Source organism: Seriola lalandi, unplaced genomic scaffold (assembly GCF_002814215.2).
Source record: "Seriola lalandi dorsalis isolate HSWRI2012SDOR001 ecotype SW California unplaced genomic scaffold, Sedor1 jcf7180002054678, whole genome shotgun sequence".
Lineage (NCBI taxonomy): Eukaryota > Metazoa > Chordata > Actinopteri > Carangiformes > Carangidae > Seriola > Seriola lalandi.
Window position 1 is genome coordinate 115,018 of NW_019525231.1, and position 25,218 is coordinate 140,235.

The following is a 25,218-nucleotide window of genomic DNA, read 5'->3' on the forward strand; positions in this document are numbered from 1 at the left end:
TAAAGCATTACAGCACCTTGAATTTCTTCTGGTAGGAAGTGTATGTGGAAGCCCGGGCCTGTATCTCATCTATAGATATCTGGATCTCCCCCAGCAGCAGACGCACTTTGGAGGAATCTGCATTGATATCTAAGATTTGTGGATCCTCCAAAAACAGCACAAAGCAGTCAACTAAAAATGGGGCAAGAACATCTGTAGAATGATAACACTGTAAAGTCCTAGACTATTTATTCTTAGGTGGTAAATATATAATAAAGGTTTCCATTGTACCAGTGACTTAAGCTTGATTTTCTTGACGTCATGGTTCAGCTGCTTTATGTCCTTGCTTAGGGAAGTGCAAAACATGTCCATGCTGGAGTCCCTCTTTTTCTCTGCTTCATCAAAGATGCTGCGCAGTGAGTTAATGGTGGGTTGCAAGGTGGCAAAAACGACCAGATCCTCAGGTGGCGTGGGAATTGAATACATGTTAATCAGATTATACATCTGACACACTGTTTCCTGCTCCTGCTCTAGCACTGTAATCTGTTAAGAGGGAGAAAAGGAAAGGGGAAAAGTAGCGTGTATACAGGACAGAGTCAAATAGAAAAAGGTAAAGTGTAGAGAGATGGGGAAGGGGACAGAAGAGAAGAAAAGAGGCTGGGCTGATGACAGTATACTGTAAAATACCTTTGTTTTCTTAGTTTTGGTAAAAACACATGATTGCTAAAGTAACCGCTATTAACATGTAATGTATGTCTTACCCTCTCCTGTATCTCATCCAAGAATATGAGTGAGTTGGCTAATTCGGTTGTAGTAGAAGGATTGAATTCTAGTTTAAACTGAGCTTCACAAGCCTCAGCAATCATGGCATCTAGTTTCCTCTTAGCCAGCTGGGTGAGTATCTCATTGATGACCTGGAGCAGAGATTCAGAGCAAAGCAATGATTCGTACAAAGTATTTCTTCCATTAGATCACTCATTAGACTGGACATTGCTTTTATTTCCATTTCAGTGAGGTTTAATTAACACAGAAAGGCCTCATTGCCCTCTTGTTTGAATCAGTTGTTTGTCATGGTCAAAAACTGTAACTCACTCTAAGTTTAATAATATAACTCAGAGTGAGTTACAGACATATAGCTATAGAATAGGGCTATATTTCTGTATGTGCAACATCTGTGCACACATATCCTTGTTCTCACCTCCAGACAGCAAAGGGGAGAAGACACAAGCTTCTCTTTGAGCTTCGTTTTGTCCACCAACAATAAACCGAGATCTCTCTTCTGTTGGATGGCAAAGGCTTCTTTATGCTCATTGTGATGTAACTCCAGTGCTTTTCCAAAGAATGACAAACCTGTGAAATGAAGTCAACAGTCATCAGTCTAAAACAACCATACGTTTTACTTTGCATGCTTTATCCAATAACTACAACTTATGTATGTTTTATTTTCTTCTGCTTTTCAAGATAGACTAGCATGAAAGTATTTCATTTGCCACAACTGCACAAGATAAAGGAAAAAAAGGACATAAATGTAAACCTAAAGGTGCATTCATTTTCATACCCTGCCCTCCTCCCCTCCAACATTTTCTGCCATTATGGCTTTTCCGTCTTTCTCTCCGAATATGTTTCCCAACATGTGCACTAATAAAACAGTTATCACATAATGGAAAAAATACATGAGAGTTTACTATTAATAAACCCGTGTTACCAGCTGGGTCATATGATTTCATATAGATTAGTGTATATATACATTTACACCTACACTTGATTTGAAAAATTCACACCTATGAGTTGTAATTAGTGGCCCCTAAGTGAAGTGAATTTAACTGTGGTAAAATTATGAAGTGGGGTTTGATTTTCTGAAGGCAACATGATCTCACATCTCAGATGTTGGAGCTTTCTCTAAGTGTTTAATGCACCTACAAGGAAATATTTCAAAAACAGCATGTTCTCAATTGCATTACAATATAATAACTTATATCAAATATTTTTTGCAACCAGATTGTCTTATTGAAATAAAACTACAAACGTGAAAACAAAAACATCCTGTTTGGACTGATGATATATCAAAGGAACGGCCCTGGTTTAAGTTGTCAGTGTTATAAATGTTTTTAATCGTAATAAATACACTTCCAATACCAGTACATCTGCTAACCAGTCATGTCAAAAACAAAGAAAAACACAGCACTTTTCTGAACTGCTCTTTGTGTTGTGAGTGGGAGATGTGTTACTAAAATAATGGCTATGTTGATGTACTGTACATTACCATGATCCTGTTGCCGCATCACATCCAGATCCAGACTCTCGTTCTCCTTATAGAACAGTCGAAAACGCTCAAAGGTGTGTGAGTACACTTTTGCTGCATCAAAGGCAAACTGCAGTGATTCCTAAGGGGAAAAACAAATCAGGCCCATACTTATACAGCACTGTAAAGACAGTACAATATCCAGAGATAGAAAACAAGCTAAAGTAAAAACCAACCTTGATGTTTTTGATGATGCTTTGAAGGTGGCCATCAGTCTCCATGATGAATTCCAAACTGGGGCCATCTTTAAATTTATTTTTCGGCATCTGAAAGTTTACAAACGCACATAAAAACACACACTCTATCACAGATTAATTCCAGCATAAAATCTCATCATACTTTAATATTATTCACATATCAAAAACATTAACATTTAACAGCTAAGTTACCCTCAATAGAGACATTTGTTTTTACTACCTCAAACTCTTCAAACTGTGTCAGTGAATCAAAATCAAGAGCTGCCGTAAGAGTATTAACTGACATCACTGTCTTCTCAAATCGGTCAATGACCTCTGCAATAGTCTCCTGCAAAACAAGAAATACAAGGAAAAACGCACACATACACATTCTGTTTAGGAGTATACTGTAGATAGGAATTTCATGGAAAATAAATAACTTAAAGTGTAACAGTTCATAACAATTTGGGAAACAGACCTGAAAGTCTTCCCCAGAGGGTTTGTAGGTCAAAGCATTTGTCTCCAGTATCAGCTCAGAGATGAACATAGGTTGGACGTGGGGAGCTTCTGACTCCACAGACTATAATAAAAACACACACACCAACCAAAAGAACCAAACTGAATACTGGTCTGTGTCTGCTGGAAATGCTGGTGCTTGGCGGATACAGTTATTACAATGGTTTCACAGTGAAAAACTGAAACAATGCCCTACCTTCCTCTCCATCTCTTGATCCCCAGAGTCAGTGATGGCGTCAGAGTGTTGGTTCCAGCTCTGAATGATGGCATGGCTGGGCGTTCGGTGTACCTGCTCCTGGAGCACAGCCAGTAGTTTGGCCACTGCATTCACCAATAAGGAGTGCAAGGTGTTGACAACCAAATAGTCAACAAGACGGAAGAAGCTGGATAGGTGAGAGACAGAAGTGTTGGACGGGATTCATGTGATAGACGTGTCTGATTAATGGCATCCAGACTTGTCAGACTTGTAGGGAAAGCACAGGTGATACTACTAACATTAACTATGGCTCTGTTGTATTTAACCCCAATCTTGCCTCATTATCCGAGCAGAATTCAGTCATCATTTATTTCATTATTGCACCTGTGTTTTCCAACTATAACATGTAAAAATGTCTTTCACTAAATAGAAAATGGGAGGGGGTATGTCAACAACTACACAAATAGAGAAAGAGACCTCAAGGCATGAAAGGGGAGCAAATTCAAGACAATTACTCACCAGATAAGGCGATTAGAGAGAAAAGCCTTGTCAATCTGCGCAATCATTTTCTTGGCCTTGTCATCCTCTGTGTTAAACAGAGTGTACTATCAAACATTTAACACTGTGGTCTATGGAAGTACATTGAAGTGTGTTCATATACACTGTATGTACACACCTCTTTTTTTAGGTTCGGATCGAGGTTCCAACCAGTAGTTGTGACAGGCACAAACTGTCACTTCCTTTACCAGGTCTTGAAACTTCTCCAAGTCATTCAAAATCTGACAATAATAAATAAATGAGGGCAATAAGTTTCTGAAGACATATACAAAGACGTACAAAATGTATATATGTACCCATCAAACATCTGGATCAATTTTTATATGAATGTACAAGCGCACCTCTTGTTGTTGTTTGAACAGGGTGTCCTGGAACTCCTGCAGCGTGTAAGTGTGTTTTTTCTCCATGCGAAACAAGCCGGTGTCACTGATTTGGTAACACATTTTCCTGATATCTATCAGTGCAGGACTCAGAGACTGTATGACATTTGCACATGTTAATAACAACAGAATTCCCATACTATTGCCATTAGTGTATGGTATTCCATATTCAAGCTCATTAAGACAGATTGAGACAAAATTTAATCCTTGATTCACGTACCTTACTAACAATGAACAAACTGTTTCGGAGGGACTCCCTGGCCAAATGAATCTTCTTGGCCCGAACTTTGGCATGCCAGACGTAGAAAGGTTTCCACTTTTTGAAGAGGGCAAAGAAGGGGATGCGAATCACCTTGCAGTAGGAGTTGTACTCTTCTTCCCAACGCTCAAGGGTTGTAAAGTCAAACTCGTCTTCACATACAGATAGCACACCTTCATCGTTGATCGACAAAATGTCATCCTTACTGTACTCATAAATTTGAACTCTGGAAGGAGTATCCAGAAGTCCACGACCCTTAATGGAAAAGGGCCGTTTTGGGGGACTAGGGCTTGATACAACATCCTGGGACAAATGAAGAGTGGAGGAGCAGTTGAGACACACAAGTTAAGATGATTTTTCTTTTGTAAATGCTAATTTAAAGGAAATTAATGATGATTTTTTGGCTTTAACAAAAGCTTTGTCAACCATTTGCATGATGAGCTTGATTTTCCCAATACTATTTTAATAAATGCTACGTTTTTTTATGTCTGTCACTGACCATTGTAGTGGATTGCAGCGGAGGTAGGTGGACAGGCAATTTTTCACGGCGCCTGTGTGGCTGCACTGTATGTTGAGGTGGAGGTGGCTGAATGCACCAGCCTGGAAAAAACATCTGCTCACGGGCTTTTAAGTGGTTGAGACTGGGTTGTTTGCATGTTACTCGTCTCTTCAGCACAGCCTATATCAAGGGGAAGAGAAGATCCATATCAATATACATTAATTACCTTAAGCCTGAGCCGAGGCTAACATAAAGGCCATAGTATGAGAAGTACTAAATTCTGTGTATAGTAGATGGTATTTCATATTGTCTGAGTTTGATCTTAATTTGCAATGTTTTTACCTGTGGGTCTTTCACACGGACTGGAGGCCTTGGCAGGATGGTGGGGCTCTGTAGTTCAGGGAGCTTATGATGCTGCTCTGGGACTGTATGTAAGTGGAATTTTAAGTTTACTACTTTCATTTCATTAAATAGTTGACTTACAAATACTTGGTTATAAAGTAGCTATATGACACGTAAGACTTAACTAGCATATTTTTATAATACTTAAAAGGCCGTATATTAGCTGGGCCTACCTCTGGACTCATGTTCCCTGCATTGGCCCGGGTGGCCCGTCAGAGAGGCCCTCTGAGATGCAGCGGCCATGACATGTATCCTCACAGGCCCTCGGCAGCAGGACAGGGGAGGGGTAGTACTAGTACTAGTACAGTGGAAACGTCTGATTGAAGTAAAGTCAGTACTAAAGACAAATTGTATTATTTAGCTACACAGTTAACTTTATCGGTAGCTTGAGTCAAAATTTGAGAACCTTTTGTGACCACACTACATTATTTACATTTTTTTTTATTCACATAGCGCTAGCTGCACAAAATACACACGAACATTTGTGTAAAAGGAGATTGTGGATGAGGTAGATATTAGCTAGCTAAATTGGCCTATTTAACTAAACTGGTTACGCTGGTTAACCCAGTTTATCGTTGGTTAACGTTATTTCAAACGGTAACTTTATCAGACTTTTACAAGTTGGTTAATATGAGAACATTGTCTAATTGAATAAGCACTGTCTTTAAAATGTATCCAAACATGCTTACCGTATCAACTATTCAGCTCCAAAATGTTTTTAATACAACTATAACGTTATAGCTTTATGAAACGATCTTTCATGCGCTGCAAGGGTTGCTGGCCTAGGGCAGAGGTTTACCGTTTCCTAGCAACAAAATTATCTCCCTGCATGCAACGCAACCAAACAAAGGCCTGTTGCAGGTTTTTTGGTTTCATACTGAGGTTTTTTTTTTTTTTTTGCACCAAGACAGTTACAGTGACATGTCTCATAAGATACAAAGTATTTGATTCCAATAAACCCATATTCCTATACATACATGAAAGACTACCATGTATTTTGAAGGTGTTTATTTTGTCATTAGAAAAAGGTTCATTTTACACATTACATATAGGACATCTTTCCATCCTCACAAATACAAAGCACCAGAAAACCTTTGAAACAAAAAGTGAAACTTGCATCTGCCATTTAATCACCAGAGCACTGACAACAGCATAACTGTCTTATGCCTTAGGTCAAAATGTTGATATCACCTTACCAAAATGAACAAAGTGCTCTTAACATGTGGCTACATTATTTGTCCTATAGCACAGTGATGAGTGACCATTATACAGTCTATGGATCAACCGTGGCTGTTTTCCTTCTCTGCGATGCCAGTATAGTCAGCTGTTAAAAAAATACAGATAAAAAACTTGAGTGATCAATGAAAAATACTTATTTCTCCATGTAAAAATCCCACAATGTCACCACCTCCACACACAAAACACATAGTTACCTATACCTGTTGTGTAGCGGTAGTTGCCCTTTGTTCAGCTTGTGTCAGTCGTCTCTGGAGACGACTCGTCTTCTCTTGATACTCTGCAAGCTGCCTTTCATACTACACATACACACACATACCAATTAGTTAAATGAAGTCAGATAATGGGTAGTTTTCACTATCCATTATCATAGGCATACTTTTCTGGCTGTTGTTTATAGATGTGGACTTGGCATTAAAAACATGCAGAAACTGTCTATGAATCTTTATATTGTTAATTAGTATCGCTCCTTTGCTTCTGGACTTGTTTCAGGTCACACATTCTCTGAAACTATAAATTAGCCCGAGAATCGCAGATGTTTGTGTAAGCTCTCATCATTCTCGTCACCCTTATCTCACCCCATTTGCAACTAAATATGTATTATTTCTCATATATATGGAGTACAAAATGTTGCATAGTATGAACGGCATACAGTTAACCTTTTCCCAACTTTCATGCTACTTGATGCCGCACCTAATGCTAATATTGCAGGTTTCCAGTAAAAGGCCTCCTGCTTCTTGCCTTTTTTTTTTACCTGCCACCGTTGGAGTTTTTACCTAACTCCAACGGTGGGCTGATATTTGCAGAGGCTCACATTAGCTGAATAGGCCTGAACCGCAAAGGGCAGCTCCTCCCATCAGGAAGAAGACAATGTCCTGCAGTGCAGGATTAACATCTTACATTTCCCCTTATAAGACCAGGTTTTGAAGATCTGTCACGATATCCTCTTAGTAAATTCTCCAGTACAAGAAATAAAGTGGTGTGTAATCATTTACACACCTCAGCAATGGTATGATGGTCTGTTTCAAGCGTGATCTCCAGCTCGTGTGAACGCTGCTTCTGCCGATTCAGCTCTGCCCTGAAAGAAACATTGAAAAAAGAAGATAAGAGCCAAGCTGCCTCTCACAGAGACAAAAACATGTATAAATCTTTATTTTCAAATGTGTCAGTATGTTCAATATTTCCAATACATCTCAGCGCAGTACAGCTGTCGCTGAAGGCAAAACAAGTTCAAGAGGTAAGGCAATTTTTGTTTCAACTGTCATCAGAATTTTTTTGGTGTTCCACCTTAGCTGTTGCGTAATCTTTGATCCAGTGTTTGTGTTGATGTTTTATGAAATAAAAAAAAACAGTAAGGTATCAGTAGGATTCAATAAAGACAGTTTGTGTGAGTACTGTATTAAATATTAATGAATATATTTAATCTTATTTAAAATAATCTCTTATTGGGGATAAGAACTTCTGTTGCCTGTCAGTTACTCAGTAGTTTCCATTAGACTGGTTATCACTGTATGGCTCATTTTGCAGGTTTTATTTAACCAGAAAAATGTTTGCTCTTTTTCAGCACCACATTGCTTCACATTTATCTACACAAGAAAAATACCCAGTAAATCCACATTAAGAATTGTTGTTAGTTAGGGCGTCGTGTGGCGTAGTGTTTTAAGCAGGCGCCCCATGTGTAGAGGTTACAGTCCTCGCTGCAGTCGGCCCCGGTTCGAGTCCCGAATCGGACGGCCTTTACTGCATGTCATTCCCCCTCTCAGCCTCCCCATTTCCTGTCTCTCTACTGTCCTGTCGTATAAGGCATAAAAAGCCCCCCCCCCAAAAAAAAAAAAAAAATTGTTGTTAGAGCGGCCTATTATTTTCATTTATGTTCCCCATCTATTTTAAGATTCTCCGCTCATGTTTTGTATCTTTTTTTCCTTTCTTTGGTAATGTTAAATCTACATTTAAAGACTCTTACTTGAGGCCTGTGATTTTAGTCTCAAAGGCCTGGACCAGGTTCTTGGCTTCTTCTTTCCAGCGCTGAGTACTTTTCTGCTGTGCTGTAAGGAGGCGTGTCAGATCAGCACTGGTGCTTCGGCCGCTCTCCTCCAGCTCCCTCACCCGTGCGTCAAGTCCCTGCTCCTTCAGACTGTACTCCTGCTCTACCTGTGACACCTGGAGGAGGGCAGCGGAGTGAGGAGGTCTGTGGACATAAGGTTGCCCTGCTGGTCCGAGATTCATTCAACTGGATAAAGAAGACTCGCATATCCAGCTTTGTGTGAACTAATAAAATTTAATTCTACATTACCAGTCAGTAACATCACTTTATGAAAGCATGACTTGTATGTGAACCATGTATTAACTTCTGCCAACTTTCACACCACCTTGAATGCAAGCATTTCTTCCACTAATGGGTCTTCTGCTGTTGATCAAAATGGTTGTCTGACAACACTTCAGAGCAGCAGGCTGAACAAATACATTTTTCTTACCCCACTGTCTTTTGTGGCTTTAGAGGGAGTCTGAGAAAATAACATCTTGAAAAGATCTCAGCACTTCAAAGACAGGGGGTCTAACAAAAGATGATATTGAGTTGCATTATGAGAATTGTAAGATGCAGGGGTTCTGAAAGTTAACCCACACTTGGGGCTAAAAGTCAGGATATTTTGGCTTCTGCTGCAGCAATTTCGACTTTCTTCAAGCCGTGTTAGTGGAGTGGCTTTTTCAAATGTTCGACCACTTTGGTCCAGACTGAAAATATCTCAACAAATGTTTTCGTACAGACAATCATGGTCCTCCAATGGTCGCTCTGAGTTTTAGTGAGTTGGATGGATTTCCATGAAGACATTTATGGTACCCAGAGTGTTCTCTTATCCTGTGAAATTTCATTTAACAGAAGGACATTGGGCTTTTTTGTGAGATGTCTGGATAACTATTGGCTGGATTGCCAAGAAATTGGTCGTGATACATGCATGTTCCTCTCAGGATGACTTGTATTAACTTATCATCGAGTCATCGTCAGGTCAAAATTTGAACTTGTCCAATACTTTTGTTGATGACCAAATACCTGCAAAACTAATGTCATTGCCATCAGCCTAAACTGTGCTTTGTGTTTCTGCTTATTGGCAAAGAGCAGTGGGGGGCAAACCCTTGGATGAAACTCTGATTTGAGAAGATTTCAGAGCTGATTGGTGATTACAGTGCACCGTGTGTCTGGCTCATGTTTGCTGTTTTGCGAATAATTATCAACTTTTAATCCTCATTTTAATCTGTTTCTGAAAAGTCCCCGAAATTCATGGAAGAGCATGACAAAATCGCTGGAATAACCCTTTAGCAGATTGTCTCTCCTCTTCTCCCCTTGCATTTATTCCACAGCCTTCCTCCTATTATATTCTTCTTTTTCATCATTCTAGTAAGAATGGCCTCATATACTTGCACTTGTTGCAGTGTCATTTCCTTCACTTTCTTCGTTTACTACCAAACTCCAACTTCACTCTTACTTCAATGTGTCTTTTCTAACTGTTCTTGTAGAGGGCACTGATTCCGTCACTCCTTTCTGTTTCTATAGTTACCTGTTGTTTGGCCTTCTTTTGGACCAGCAGCATGGCCTTGCGCAGCTCATCCATCTCCCTGCAGAGCTGCAAGTTCTCCTGTTGCAGGTGGAGTCGCTCCTCACTGACGCTAACACAGTCGTCCCGGACTGCAGTCAGAGAGCCCTGCAAGCGCTGCACTTCCTCTTGGCACCGGGACAGCTCCTCACTGTAGCTGCAGATGGATAGATAGATCAAGGAGGAAAGAGGAGAAAAAGACAGAGACAAGGACAAAATGTTAATTTTCAAACCACCGTTATTATTGGCAGCAGATAGAGCCACATGGGCAACACTCCCTGCCATTCTGAGTGCTCTGGGATGTGAGAAGGAATGGAGTAAAGGTGGATAACCTAACTTCCAGCCTTTAATACTAAGTATTAAATATTGCACTCACTCCATGTCCATCTTTTTTAGTTTGTTCTGGGTGCTTTGTAGAGTGAGGCTCATGTCTTCCTTCATCCTCTCTGCATTCAGACACCTCTGATGAAGGGCATCAATCTTCCTGAACTCTGGCTCTGCCCTACCTTCCTTATACACCTAGGAGAAAAACACATCACGCAGCATTAAAAAGAATCAATAGTACCGCCTTAGCCCATTCATAAAACCATATCATCACACACTAAACTCTGGATCTAACTTCTTCTTCTGCTACTTTCATACATACCTTCTCCAGTTCCTCCTCTGCAGCTTTTCTCTCCCGCAAGGACCTTTCAATCTGAGACTCTTTATCTGCACACTCCTAGAGAGAGCGATAGAAAGACAGAACGAGGAGAGTCAGGGAAAAAACAGGGTTGGAGACAGAAAAGATGAGTAGACGGGTACAGACTAAAAAAGGATTTTGTATGATTTTGAGAGGTATTTGTCCTTCTTACCAGCTGCAGTGCAGACAGCTCCTCGGCCATACGGTGGATTTGAACGTTGCACTGCTTGCGCACATTTTCCACCTGTTAAAGATAAAGTCACAGCTCAAATATGGGCAATGACTGCAGGGATCTGGGGAGTGTAATTGCTTTTCATTTTTCTTTCAGTTAGATAGACAGTACCTTTTACTCGACAAAACCTTAGCCACCCTGTACCAATTCACTCACACTACCTCATTAAACTGATTCATCTACAATATTTTATTTCTAAAATGGTTTATTTAACAAAGTGAATTTCCATATGTGTAAGAAGTGATGCTAGCTTGGTTCTGGTGGCCTTTGTTTTAAAATGCTGACTGTGTAATCTCAATGTCCCTGGTTCAGGTCAGGAGTTTTATGATGCAACCTGAAACCTTCATTGTTTACATCCACGTCTGCTTGCTTGCATTTATCTTCTTCCTTACTTCTATGGGAGCATTTCCTCATTTCTTGGCACATTACCACCACCAATGATCCATTGATGGAATAGTGAAAAACAATTGTCTGTGCATCACAACACCTGTGTTCATGTGCGTTCTTGTGTGGGTGCACAACATCCAAACAAAAAAAATGGGGCCCACTCTTTAAAACATTGCTAAAACATGCTTCAGTTAAAGCTCAACAGGGTATTTAAGTTCACACCTCTATTTTGGGAAACTCCACTCCTCATGCATAACTGTCTGAGTGGTACTTTAGTCTTCAGGTAAGTCTGAGGACAGTTTGGGGATTAATTCTTCATTACACGTGCTTATCTCAGCACTGAATGGCTTTAAATGAAGATGAAGGAGAGAGGAGATTAAGGTGAAAAAAAACTATCTCACTTTGACTGCAATGTTTAACCTTAACCTCCAACTCCATAACAAAATTACCTCGAAGGTAAAAAAGCAAAGGCACGGCAAGGTCCATCATTTCCAGAAAGTCTTACGCATCAACAGTTAATTATCTTCTGTTGAAGGCAAGACAGAGACTAAGATGGCAGCCAGCACTGCAGTCATACTAGGCTTCATTAACAGGATTAAACAGTTTAAGGGCTTGATGAAGAAGAACCATTAATAGAGCATTAATCACCATGTCGCTAACTGAGGTTAGGCAGGAGGAAAGAGCAGTGCTTTGCTTTTGGCTTAGTAGGTCATGTGTTAAAAAACGCTAGGGCTTAAGAACTAGTACAGCTGGAGGTTGTGCTTCCAGGTGACTCTAATTTAAAGGAGCTATTTATAAGTTTTGCTATTGCTACATAGCCAATGTTAGCATTAACAGCTGTTCACTTAGAAGTCTACAAGAAATGTTGCCAGTTCAGTATCAAACTTCATTTCTTTACTCACCAGGAGCTGTCTTTAGCTGTGGAAAGCAACCCTCTTGTTTTGCCTGTATTTGTATCTTCTTTTCCTCTCCTGAAATTAGCATGCTAACCAGCTAGCTCCGGTCTGGTCACCCTTTCTTGTTACTTTCCAATACCGAGTCACTGTAGTGTCCAATCTGCCTTGAAGCAGTAGTACTGCTCACAGGACGTATTATAACCTCTTGTATTGTATAAATGCAACAATGGCTGAAGCTCTTGGCAAGACTGTTTGCTGGCTATGTAACAATAGTAAAACTTGCAAATAGCCCCTTTAAATAAAAAAAATCTTTTATTTTTATGAATATTTATTTCTTTAAGTAAGTATACAGAGTTGGTACACCATATCTGTAGGCCAGTGCTTTAAAAATGATGTGATATATATCAAATAACACGGCTATAGTTTAGACCAGATGCTGTATCTACTGGGCTGAAAGATACATTTTTCTTCTTCTTTTTTTGTTCTGGTAAACAATGAAAAAAAATGATAATGGTGAATGATGGTACATTTGTGAGCTTAAAAGCAGATTTGAGTCAAACACACAAATAACATGGAGGGCATTTAGTAGAATAAGCTGTGACCTGTGAAATATTTTGTTACTGATGACCTGAAAGATTTTAAAGCTTCCAAACAGCTACAATTCTGTCATGGAGTTTCAGTGTTAACTTCTGCAGAAACAGCAAACAGCAAACAGCCCACCAGTTCTTGCTCAGAGAGCCATGCAGAACTCCCCACCTCTTTTCTGGTGCGGACGGCAGCATCCTGGATCAACTGTTTGATGGCCTCCTTTGTCTTCTCTAACTCTTCTATCCTCTGTTTCTCTCTTAACAAGGCCTGAAGGGAGAGTGTAAAGACAGACGCAGATACACATTTCAGTGGGCAAAGTTCCCTAGTGCTGAAGGGATGTGGACTTTTGTTAGAGGATAAAAGTGCTTAACAGACTGAGGGGAAGGCTTGGTCAGTGAAAAAGACTGAAAAAAAGGAGGGAAGAGATAGACTAATAGAGGAAGAAACAAAGACAGAGTGACTGTGATCACCTGGTCCTTCTGCAGAGCAGCCTCCTCAGCCACCTGAACACTCTCTCTGACTTTGGCCAGAGCCTCATACTTCTCTTCTTCTTGGGTGGTGCAACGTGCCTGGAGTTCTCCCAACTTTCTCTCCCACACAGTTTGCTCTCTGCGAAAGGAGTCTGCCTCCTGAGATGTAACCTTTAGCCTGGCAGTGGAGAAAAGGAGTGAGTACCAGCAGCAGGGGGAAAGACACAAAACTGAACCCCAGAACTCTTGTCTTATTGTTTGACCCAACTGCAATTTCACTGTAGTTTGACAATGACAATAAACTTCTTGAATCTTGATGTAACGTACCACAATTTCCCCAAAGATTCAAGCATAGAAGTGCTCCGTAAGCTCAACTACTGTTAATGTTGTTGGCCTGTTGATATGTATTTTAAGTCACTTTGATAAACACAATGTTGTATGATCATATCTAGTTACCCACTTCGAAAACATGCAGAGTTTCTTCAAATTTCATGAATAATTTACACAATTTTCTAATTTAATTGGTCCCAAATTACATATAAGAGTTCTATAGTGTTGCATGAATTAAATAAATAATCAAAATACCTTGCAATAAAGGTCAGAAGAGTGGAAAGGTGCTTAAAGGTGAAGCAGCAGTTTAAATTGTGCTCACCTGGCCTCTAGCTGGCTCAAGGCCGCCTGGAGCTGTTGGAGGCGTCTGTCTGCCGCATCCTCTCGGCCCTTAGCCTCTGCCACATCCTCCTCCTAAATACATACACACATATGGCTGTCAAAGGACGGTTGCGAAAAACAAGGATTTTCATTGCAGGTCAATTAAATGGATTCATCACTTGTTTAAAAAATATGACGAAAGTTGGCTATGATAGCCCAAAGTGATGCCCAACAGCCAAAATAACTAAAACCCAGAATTGAAATATTGACTGACACATAGAATCAACTGCTGTTTCACTGTGTTTCGTCTTAAGTTTCCTGATCGAGCTCTAAACTACCTTCCCAAAGCCCCAGTAGGTTGTATTTTTTTTTCGACACATTTTTTCCTTCCCTCACCCGTCTGTGCATCTGGTCCTGGACATTCTGCAACAATTTGGTCATCTCATCCACTTTGGCTGTTGCTGTCCTGAGTTCAGCCTTGGCTTGTCTACAGTGGGAGGAGAGAGAGAAAACAATAGTTCAAACATATACTGTAACTGTTGCCATTTTTAATTCATGGTCGCCTTATTTGGTTTACAGTCTCCTTATTAGGTCAGCTTAGTTACCTGAGCTGGCTGTGTAGCTCCTCCATCTCTGTGCTCTGCTCTGTTACCGTCTTCAGGAACTGCTGGTTAGTCTGTGTGTGGCAAGGAAGACAAGACTGCCATTTGTGTGGCATGACTGCAAATACAGACTTTGGACTTTATGTCACAACCAATGCTCCCTGAAACTTCTCTCTCAAAACGTTGTACACCCTTTTTTAGAACAAACCCTAAGGAACCTTTGTCAGTCATTCACTGCTACAAAGTCAATTGTTCCCACACACAGTCACTGAAAAGGCTGCTCGTATGAGAAGTCAGAGAGGGGAAAGCAAAAGGCTTGCCATCTCATTAAAAATGTATCAGAGGAATATAGCGTTACTCGCTCCTAACACACTGTATTGTGTCCAAAGTAAGCACCAGGCATATGTGTGTTTGTGTTCATGGGTTTTTACGTGAATAAATATATGCAAAATAGGCAGCGCGCCTTAATCTCAAAGTCAGGTTAACAGTCTCTCTAAATAGAGCCTAAACAGTTTAGTGCTGAAAGTATTTATCGTTGACTGTAGGGGAGGGAGAGAGAGAGAGAGAGAGAGAGAGAGAGAGAGAGAGACGAGTGTACAACAGCATGTGCTGGAAAAAGAAAAAGCTAAGGTAGTTAGAGGATTACCAAGCCAGCTGACAGTCCATTCATTATACAACCAAGACAGTTCTGGCTGACTACCAGAGTGATTTAGAAACCAATTCACTTAGTTATAAGATTAATTATTGGAGCAGGGTTTAATTTGGAGAAGTGCACACCATTTCGATCCCATGGCTAATTAGGGGAGAATAACTTAACACACTTTTAATTAACCGTCACTTACCGATTCTAGTTTCTGATTGGCCACTTGTAGTTTGTGTGAGTGCTGCTGGAACTGAACAAGCTGATCCTGTGACAGAAAAAAGGGGACATTCAATAAAATTTAACAGCTCGTAATTACCTCATGTTTATATCAAGCATTAACTGAGGACAAACTGCTCTAATTAAACCCATTTCTATAATAATGGCTCCATCTAGTGGTGAAATGCTGATGTCCTAATAATGTGCCGCCTCTACATGTTAATGTGGAAACGCTGAACCTTGAGCTGCTGTCGCTGAGCATCGTGGATCTGTCCTTCAGAAATGGTTTTCTGGTAGACCTGCTGGATGCTGTCCAGCTCCTGGGCTGCCGTCTGCCACAGCTCCATGGCCTGCACCCGCTCCTAAACACACACACACACACACACACACAGTACAAAATGTACACAGACACTCTTTCACACACTCAGAAGCATTTATGCATGCTAAAGAAATTGCTGCTTTCTTCCCAGGAGTTAGATGAGGAGGAGAAGAACACCAAACACCTCTGTACACTCAGTAGACAGACACTGGAAGTATGGAAAACAGCTTGAGGAATAACGCCCTCTAACCAGTTTCAAAATTGTGCTGTTTTCAGGTTGTATCTTGTTGGCAAGACAATAAATCCAAAAATCATCTGGATTTTACTCAGAGTCATGAGAGTGTGCAAAAATGGCAACTTCATTATAAGGGCAGTGCTGTGTCGAGCCCCTGGGACCAGCTGTTGTTGCTACTGTTATCAATTAAAAGCTCCAATTCGTTAGCTAACCACTCAGTAAACCATTATGTCTTGTTTTTTGTTGCTTCAAATGTAAAACACACAAGATACAATGTGCAGATATAACAGTTTAAAAGCAGCTTTGACAAAGCTAGAGAGGCTGTTTCGCCCGGCTCACTACTGAATTCACAGAGATCTAAATCATATTGATCCTCTAATCTAACTCCCAGTAACGCCAAACGTTCACAGCATCCAGATGCATCAAATTCAGTTTACTATCATAGAGGATAAAGAAAAGCATCAAATCCTCACACTGAAAAGCTTCAGGCAGAGAATGTTGATGCAGATCAATTTTCTGTTGATCAGTCTATCAATTAATCAACTAATCATTGCAGCTCTAAAAATATTATGTATAAGCCACAATCCAATTTCATACTTGTACGACTGACAACAGGAACAGAAAAATATGTAAATAATAACAACTATATTGTGAACACAGCTGCATTAAAACACAGTATACATTAGGTGATCTGAGGGACCAGGAGGGGACTGAACGGAGACTTAACTGGCCATCTTCCTCCCTCCCTTGTTTGCTTTTCTTCTCTCTTTGTTTCACTAGCTACACAGACAATAGCACTAACGTAGGCTCTGTACTCTATGTGTGAAGACATCTTCTCAAAATTAGAGCAGCTCACATCTTTGGCAAATATAAACCTGCAGTGTAAAGACAGTGGAGTGTGAAAAAGGGCCAAATGTGAGCAGCTTCAGACGCGGACCCAGAGGACACACACAGAGGCTAGAATGGCAGCGGATCAACTCCAGCGGCCGTGACCGAGCCAGAACGCAACGTAACCAGATGGTGTGTACATTGGCCGTAAGACAACAAACAACCGTATTATCTTCATTATTTTATTATGCACTATGACAAATAATATGCACATTATAAACACATAATTGTAATAGTGAACTTAATCTTCAAAGATATGGACATCAAATATGGACACAATGCAGACCTGTTCAGACAGCTGGACCTGCTCTTGGAGTTTTTTGATGACTCCTTCTTCCTCCAGTGTGCTGCCCTCCACTCCTGAAGCCACCGGCAGAGCATGCAGCTGCTTCTCAACAGACTCCCTCAGCTCCGCATGCAGCCTGGAAAAGACGAGGCTTGATTATGAGGGTTGACACTGAAGATTTTAATTTGCAGATAGTTTTTTATTTTAAATTTAACATCTCAACCTTGATTACTGTCTATCCAGCATTTCATTTGGCTGTAATGTAAATGGTCTAGGAGCCTTGATTACCAACAAAGAACTAATTACCTACAAAACTAACACAATTCTCACTGTAACCTTATCTAAGCTCTAAACAATTAGTTGCTCAATGTATAAAAAAAAAACTTGTGAAATCTGATATTCTCTTATAACATCTCTCATTGATTAATGTTGATTAATGTGATACATCTTCACTATCTTTCATGCTGTTGTGTGCTAAGGGCGGCAGTGTCACAGCCAAAGACACCAACAGACTGAACAAGATCAGAAAAGCTAACAATTCTGGACTCCAATTCATCCGCTCACTATCTGAATTATCACCTGCACTTTGGTACTCATAATTCTGCATGGGTCATGCCGTCTGCCACTTCACGTATCAAACACTTTAACACTGCACAGGCACTTTACTGCTGTACACAATCCAACAATCATTTCTACATATATAAAGACACACATACACACCATATATTGTCTCTGTTTATATTCTCACTGTAAATACATTTCCATTTTATTCATTTTAATTTTTTAATATATTCTATTATTATTATTCGTCTGTTTCATTTTATCTTATTTTTCTTACTTCTATGGGTATTTTTTGTTTATCTTGAATGTAACGCTGTAATGTAAAAAAGTACTATCTTATCTACTGTGTAACCACTCATCCTATGTTGAGAACAGTACAATTTTCCTACCTTTCGTTCTCCTTGACAACCCTCTCCAACTTCACTTTGACATCTGTCATCTGCATCTGTTTATTTTAAACAACAGAACATTGTTTGTTATTGATTAGTTTAGACAGCCTGGTGGATTTTAGGGTGCCTTCAGTCAAATTTAAGCACAGATTTGCCCATTTAAAAAGTTACACATGACTAAAAAATAAAAAGATCAAGTGATATTCATTACACAGCTGTCTTTTAATCTTCGACTTTCTGCTATTCAATTTAGAATTTTTCAAGAGCTTAGACTTAAGCAATCCCATTTCTTCAGCTTATATCTACAGTGTGTTTGTAATATTTCAGTAGACAAAGTTAAGATATTTCATGTTTGTGAATTTGAGCATCATTTTATATCACTGTCAGAAACAAATTTAATTGCCCCAGTGTTTTTCACCTGGTATCTCTGCAGTTGCTCCGTCATTTCATCCATATGCCGATCATACTCTGCTATCAGAGGAGCCATTATACTGTAACACAGATGAAATACGTCACAAGTATTTTCTCTCAGGTGCATACATATGAAGAAAAGGTTGTTTTTCCACTAACTTGGACTTCAACGAGAATATGTTCATTGTCCTACATAAAAAGGCTTTTTTCGTGCCTGACCTTCTGTCTGAGATCCAGGGTGCAGGAGACTCAGCCCGCCTTGCCTCCTCAACCTGATTGACATAAGACACACAGTTAGCAGTTAGCCTAATAGGATGTCCAGTTGTAGTACATTATACCAAATACCTTTGTTTCCTTCATTACCAAAACAAAATACAGATGGAAAGGTTACAGAGAACAAAGCTTTCATTCATTTAAATTCCCATATATGTACATACAAATTTCCTGGCAAAAAACATTAACACAAAACACTCACTGAGCATACCTAATAATGAGCCTAAATCATTTTTAGTTAAGCTAAATCTTTGCCAGTTTAAAGAGGTTTATGATGATTCCTTTTTACCTGAGATGATGTGGATTGAGTGTGGTGTCCATATTGATACTGGCTGAGAGCTGAATTTAACCTGTGGACTAATAACATAAATATAAGTAGATAAGCCTACACACTACATTATTCAGAGTTGTCAAGTTTTCAGTTTCCACACTAAAATATGCATTTTTGAAAATGCAACTTTTCACAAATAAGGTCATACTTTGAAACTGTAGCATTCTCCATTTAGGTGTAGTTAAAGAACAAAAAGACAAGTAGAAACATCTTGGCCATATTGTGTCTTTGCCAGTGTAGCCAAAATTTAAATTAGACATTAGTCTTATTCAGAACTTGAGTGACAGGAACATTACGTAAGAAAAAAGTCAGGAGTCAGGGAGACCTATCAACCTACTGGTGTTATCCTCCCTGGTCTGTCCTTACCTTGATCACGCAAAAACTCAACTTCTGCATCCATGCTGAGGGTGTGGTCCAAACAGAAGCAAAACAATTTACGTCGGCAAGTTGGAAACGATCACCGGGAACTATAGATGCAGCTACAATTTGTCCGCTAGTACTTTAGTGGCTATTTTCAAGGTAACGTTTGAGTGCGGGAGTTTAAACCCCGTCTACTTTAAGTACATGACTTGAGACGTTACAAAGCTTCTAAAAACATATATCAATGTGTATCGCGTGTTCCCGTAGTTACCTGCTGCAGCTAGCGTTAGCTGGTGCAGCTAATCAATCTCAGCTAAGTTTAGCTAACAAAACCTTTGATAAGTTGAACAAATGGCTGATTTGCAACACAACATAATATTTTCAGAGGGAACTGACTCTTCTGACATATATAAATGTATTAGAAGCCAGGCGGTAATGTGAAATAGAAATACATGATTGGGTTTTTTGTTATAATCCTCCGTTCCGCCGTCCGTTTAAAAGTAAACAAAATGACACAACCAATGACAATGAAGATGTGTTCCCTTAAAGATGTTCCGTTTGTACATCAGGGTGGAATAAAGGTTCCGCTTTGCTACAGGAAGCAGCAGTCCGGTTTCTTGGAAGTTAACCAAGCTTTTAGTTTCAGTGCGAGTAACGTTATCATATATGACATTTTGGAAAGTGGAAAGAGATTATGTTTGCACCACAGCTATTTTGTCTGTTTAGTCAGAAAGTAACAAACGTATTTGTATAAAATTTGCTGGCTACCTGGCGGTAAACTACTAACAAAATTGGATTTTGGTGATGAGAACGATTCTGCTGGAAAACAACGTCTTCTGGGTAATTTGCTTATTTGTCCAGACATCACATGTACTCTGAAACCACAACCAGCACATCAAGTGAATTCACTTTGATGGTTCCAAGCTTCTTCTGTCAGGAAGTCAATTTTACTATCTAGTAAGTTATTGAGTAACAGAACTGTACTTGACATTTGATAACGAACTGCTTAAAGAACCGAACAGTGTGTATTAGGGCATGACAAGCTCAGCTCGGGACAGTTGAGAGTATTTTATTCAGTGAGTCTTGGGAGCCTTTGACAACATGGGGGTAGCTCGTGGACTACAGTGTGTGACACTATTCCACATCCTGCTGTGCTGTGCATCTCTGTAAGTTTGTAATGTGTTGCTGTACTGTGTCACTTTGGTCACACAGCCAATTCATTCTAATTTAATATTTCTTTCAGTCCTCATACAGTAATGGAGTTTGCTATCCAGCACACCTGGGATAGCAATCCTGTGAATCATGATCCTATCAGGATCGTTTTCTCTCCTGGACAAGGAGGGCTGAAGATGGAGGTCTTTGGTCCCTTCTTCAATGACCCAGCAGCTCCTGCAGGGCCCCCAAGTCAGCCTTTTCCTGGACTCTGGGATTATGAAGGTAGGTAAGACGACGGTTAGAGATGCTGTTTGTATGGTATAGTGCTAAACAGCTTTCCAGATATGCAAATCCTGTTTATATAGACAAGGGTGTTAACAGGTTAATTGACAAATGCACGAATGTCTGTGAATAAAGTATGATCTTCACATTAGTGAAAATCACATTATTAAACGGAATAACTAAAAGCACATTTTAAAGAAAGCATTTAAAAAATCACTAATTTAATTGACATAGAAAGTGTTCATTTAATAACATTTTTACCAAAAGGTATTAATAGTATCACTTAAATGTGAATTTAATAAATTACTTTATAATTTATTTTATTTGGGAAATGTGCAACAACTTTCAGTTCCCCCCTTTGTTTTCAGTCTTTATACTAAGCTGAGCTAACCGTCTTAAAGCTCCAGCTTCATATTGAACAACAGATATAAGTGTGGCATCAGTCTGCTCACCCAATGCAAACTCTTGGCAAGGAAGGAAAATTAGTATATTTCCCAAAATGTTGAACTATTCCTTTAACAGATTATAATTGTACATTAAAGGTGTATAATTATTCCAGTGATACACTCCAGTATCCTTACTGTTGATCCAATCTGAACTTTATAAACTTCACAAAGGTCACATTTATTGCCTATTGTATTTGACTGTATGATGTTGAACTGTTGTTACGTCTATGGCTCCCACCCCCCCCCCCCCCAATAGTTGTACTTTTCATAACCATGTAATTTCAGCCATGATTTAGTGATGTTGTCTGTATGTTGCAATTTTAGGATGCTCTACAAGCAGAGATAAGATTATGAATATATTCCAATGAGGTTTGAGAGACTAGGGACTACCTCTGTTTGTGAGGGCATAATAGTAATTGCATTATCATCATTATGGTGACACAGCAATTAAACATTGTAATGAGGTTGAGTTATAACAATCCCATCTAATTGACCTTAAGTAAGTTCGATTCCTGGTTAATGAGCCCCACATATTTGGCCTCATTAATGTTAGTTATTAGATTGGGATCCAACCCCATTATAATCTAGGTAGATAATGAGCACACTACAAGGTTAGCGGCTGAGCTGGTCCCCATATCTTATTTGAAAATGTATGTATCTCTTACTTTTCCATGATATATTCTTAAATTGTAACTTAAAATAAATGACTGAAATGATTTAATTTTTTTTCCCTGAATGGGTGTTGAAGAGGTTAATAACACCTTTTAAGAATTAATGTAAGATTAAAGGTCTTATCTTTATTTTATTTTATTCATCTCCTCAGTTGTTGAGTCCTTCTTCCTTGACAGTACTACAGAAAATTACCTGGAAGTGGAGCTTTGTCTGTAAGTATAGCGCTCAGCTGTTGTACTGTCCATGTGTGTGGCTATCTTTTTATAGACAGTCATAGTACAACAATGGGACATCTTTGTTTTTATTTTAGACATGGACAACACCTGATATTATTGCTGTCAGGAGTCGGTCAAGCATTTATGGTAGGGACACATCAAGGGATTTATTGAGGGGCTTTTTTGTATTAGGTGATAAGTATTTCTTACTATACTCCTTATGTCTTTCTCTAGCAACAACTGCCCATGGTGTTTAATGCCACAATCAGAGGGGACAGGTGGATGGGTGAGGCTCTCCTCCCGTGGTCGTACTTCCCTCCCAATGTTAACAAGATGAACTCCTACGCCATCCATGGCTCAGGGGAGAAGCGTACATATGAGGCTCTCTACCCTATTCCCAAGGCAGAGATAGTGGAAAGCCAGAAACCTAACTTGTGAGTATGCTGACGCCTATCCGCACAGTTATTCGAGGTCATAGAATTTATATACATAAGATATTAGTCATGGCAAAACATTGCTTTGTTTTGAAGGGAAGCGGCAGCAATTACTGCACTCAGAAAAGTGGGGGACTTGTAAGAGAGAAATGTAGGTCAAAATCAAAACAGCAGAGGTTGCGATATCTTGACTTTTAGTCCCTAGTATGCATTATAACACTGGATCCTATATTTTCCATAGTGCAACTTCATAGTATCTTTCATTAGACTTACTTGTAAGTAGGGCTGGGTATTGCCACTGATTTCCAGATTGAGATTTTGATGAGATTTCCAAGTCGATTTGATTTAATTCGATATCGATTCAGTAGGAGACATTACACAAGTGTTTTCACGGGCTGAGTAGTACTTCTTGTGATGGGTAAACTAATCTTATGTATAGATGCATATGTGGATTGTATGCATCCTATATTAAATTCTTTCTCTGTCTCATAGCCACCGCCTGGAGTACTTCAAAGATTTCCGCCTGCAAAGCATCATGGGAGAAGACTGGGTCCAGCTACAGTCTGATCTGTGGAGAGGAAAACCCTGAGCTTTTCAAATTCACTCCCTTTTCCCTCTTGCTGTCTCTCTCTTGCACGCACAGACATGCAAACACCTCTGTGGCAGGGCCCTAGTACAAACACTCATTGCCAGGGAACAAAGGGCAATCAATCTTTATTAGTTAATGATGTCAAACGATATGACAAGAAATATGTTATCGGCTTGTCAGAGCGCATTACCCTTCACACACATTCATGCGAGCACACAGACACACACATCACAAGCTATTGCACGTCACCAAATATTGCCTCGGGAGAGTGTGACCTACAGCGGTTAGAGTGTGGATGGTGGCAAGGACTGCTCACTTTGACCTTCAGCTCCTGTGTAGCTTGTGCTTTTCACTTCTTTTTTTTTTTTTCTCGCTTTTTTAGTGACATAAACACAGCAGACTCTTGTGATTCTTTTCCCTGTTAAGGGACACACACACATAATCATACAGACCATTATAGTGAAAAATATGTTCTTTGGAGACACATGCTTGAGCTTTTGAATTAACGTTGAACTGTAATTTAATCATTTTTCAATCATTCCACTGCCTTTATTGATTTCCTTTTACAATTAAATATGTTGTCAAGTGTATAGTTCTTTTTGGCTGGACTGGCCACAGGCCAGCGCTGCATCTGTGAATGTTTGTGACTGAGTGAAGAAGTTACACCATTGGTCAGTGTGTGTTGAAGTGTCTTTTCCTTTAGGCTGTTGCACACAAATTATTTGAGAAGAACAGTTTCTACTACGTCGTAAGACATTTACAGAAATTCACAACAGTTTTCAGCTGTCATATTTCCTCAAATAGTGACTGGGGCCTTTATTCACCACAGTTGCAGGTAATACTTTATCTGAGGCGGGCTTGTGTAACAGGCAGGTCTTTATTTATAATTTCCTCCGTTTGATATGTATGGTTGGTCGTACCAGTATTTTAGTGTGATGCATTGTTTTGATCCACTCTCGTTTGCCCTGTTAAATTTACTGTTAAAGATAAGTAAATGTTTTGGCATGCCTGGCAGAGTAACACTATCCATGGTACTGAAAGGGGGGTTAAATTCTGGCATGTTGAATTAGCATATTACCCTGTGTTTTGTTGTGTATGAAAGGAAAGAACAAAACACGCAGTTGGACTGAGAAAGAAATTCTGCTAAGAGGGGCTAGGAGTGGGGGGGAGTAATAATTTTTTTTCAGCAATCAACCTACCTGCATGTCTTTGGACTGTGGGAGGACCTGGAGGAAACCCACACAGGCACGAGGAGAACATGCAAACTCCACACAGAAAGACTCCGGCCAGCCGGTTGGTTCAAATCCAAAACCTTCTTGCTGTGAGGCAACACTGCTAACCACTGCACCGCCCTAATACCAGTACGACAATTTAAAAATCCTACATTCAAAGTATTATATATATATATATATATATATATAATATATTATCAGCAAAATGTACTTTAAGTAGGAAAATAGCTCCTGATATTATATATGACATTATTAGATTGTTATTGTAGCATTTTACTGTTTGTTGTGTATTGATTCCCAATCTAGGGTTCAGGCCTATTTTCAAAAGGTCAAAAGATAAATATGAGGTTTTGTGAGATGATTAAACGGTCCAGAAAGGAGAAGAAAAAAGTTATTTACATTTTAGGATCTTTACACAGATTTGTATTAATTTTCATCTGAATGTAGAGTAGAAGTATAAAGGATTAGAACATTTAAAAACTCAAAGTACAAGTATCTCAACATTGTTCTCTTGCAAATTAGAAACTGGAAGTTGTAAAAAGTTACTTTCCACCACTTACTAGAGTATAAATCCCTCATGTCTGTATGCTAACTGCTAGCATGGGTCTGTCCAATGGTAACAAAATCCAGCACCTCTAAAACTCACAAATTCACACTTGAGGTCATGGAGTCGCCACTGG

General features: G+C 39.5%; 3 protein-coding genes across 9 annotated transcripts in view; 1 reads left to right on the top strand and 2 right to left on the bottom strand.

Annotated features, from left to right (window-relative positions):
* dnah6 (dynein, axonemal, heavy chain 6) overlaps window positions 1-5,510 on the bottom strand; it is a 61,156-nt gene extending 55,646 nt beyond the window's left edge. Inside the window, exons 1-16 of one of the 4 annotated variants that reach the window (XM_087178179.1) lie at window positions 5,441-5,510; window positions 5,208-5,290; window positions 4,866-5,045; window positions 4,328-4,669; window positions 4,069-4,203; window positions 3,827-3,948; window positions 3,689-3,757; window positions 3,170-3,356; window positions 2,936-3,037; window positions 2,696-2,806; window positions 2,458-2,547; window positions 2,243-2,363; window positions 1,178-1,329; window positions 741-893; window positions 271-522; window positions 17-145 (exon numbers count right to left, since the gene is read on the bottom strand). In XM_087178179.1, coding sequence (XP_087034305.1) covers window positions 17-145; window positions 271-522; window positions 741-893; window positions 1,178-1,329; window positions 2,243-2,363; window positions 2,458-2,547; window positions 2,696-2,806; window positions 2,936-3,037; window positions 3,170-3,356; window positions 3,689-3,757; window positions 3,827-3,948; window positions 4,069-4,203; window positions 4,328-4,669; window positions 4,866-5,045; window positions 5,208-5,290; window positions 5,441-5,510 — 2,298 coding nt within the window. Of the gene's footprint in view, window positions 1-16; window positions 146-270; window positions 523-740; window positions 894-1,177; window positions 1,330-2,242; window positions 2,364-2,457; window positions 2,548-2,695; window positions 2,807-2,935; window positions 3,038-3,169; window positions 3,357-3,688; window positions 3,770-3,826; window positions 3,949-4,068; window positions 4,204-4,327; window positions 4,670-4,842; window positions 5,046-5,207; window positions 5,291-5,440 lie in introns of those variants that run through there. The other 3 variants (XM_087178182.1, XM_087178181.1, XM_087178180.1) reach the window with 3 other exon arrangements.
* Window positions 5,511-6,260: 750 nt separating this feature from the next.
* sclt1 (sodium channel and clathrin linker 1) lies at window positions 6,261-19,660 on the bottom strand. Its single transcript, XM_023422153.2, has 21 exons — window positions 19,520-19,660; window positions 19,112-19,179; window positions 18,769-18,821; window positions 18,557-18,629; window positions 18,139-18,194; window positions 17,189-17,324; window positions 15,700-15,822; window positions 15,444-15,509; window positions 14,605-14,675; window positions 14,396-14,486; window positions 14,001-14,092; window positions 13,349-13,526; window positions 13,047-13,145; window positions 10,948-11,019; window positions 10,740-10,814; window positions 10,470-10,612; window positions 10,058-10,250; window positions 8,467-8,663; window positions 7,503-7,581; window positions 6,707-6,802; window positions 6,261-6,591 (listed from the first exon to the last, which is right to left on the bottom strand). Exons 1-21 carry the CDS (start codon window positions 19,551-19,553, stop codon window positions 6,541-6,543), a joined length of 2,046 nt encoding a protein of 681 aa, XP_023277921.1. The 5' UTR covers window positions 19,554-19,660; the 3' UTR covers window positions 6,261-6,540.
* On the top strand, window positions 19,561-23,976 carry cunh4orf33 (chromosome unknown C4orf33 homolog). Of its 4 annotated transcripts, none has more exons than XM_023422159.2 (6): window positions 19,561-19,672; window positions 20,757-20,950; window positions 22,220-22,280; window positions 22,379-22,430; window positions 22,518-22,717; window positions 23,210-23,976. In XM_023422159.2, the coding sequence occupies exons 2-6, from the start codon at window positions 20,770-20,772 to the stop codon at window positions 23,304-23,306; spliced, it is 591 nt and encodes a 196-aa protein (XP_023277927.1). In that variant the 5' UTR covers window positions 19,561-19,672; window positions 20,757-20,769; the 3' UTR covers window positions 23,307-23,976. The 4 variants fall into 4 exon arrangements, with proteins under 4 accessions (XP_023277927.1, XP_023277924.1, XP_023277926.1 ...); XM_023422156.2 differs by lacking the exon at window positions 19,561-19,672 and adding an exon at window positions 20,100-20,470; XM_023422158.2 differs by lacking the exon at window positions 19,561-19,672 and adding an exon at window positions 20,101-20,353.
* The last annotated feature ends 1,242 nt before the right edge of the window (window positions 23,977-25,218 follow it).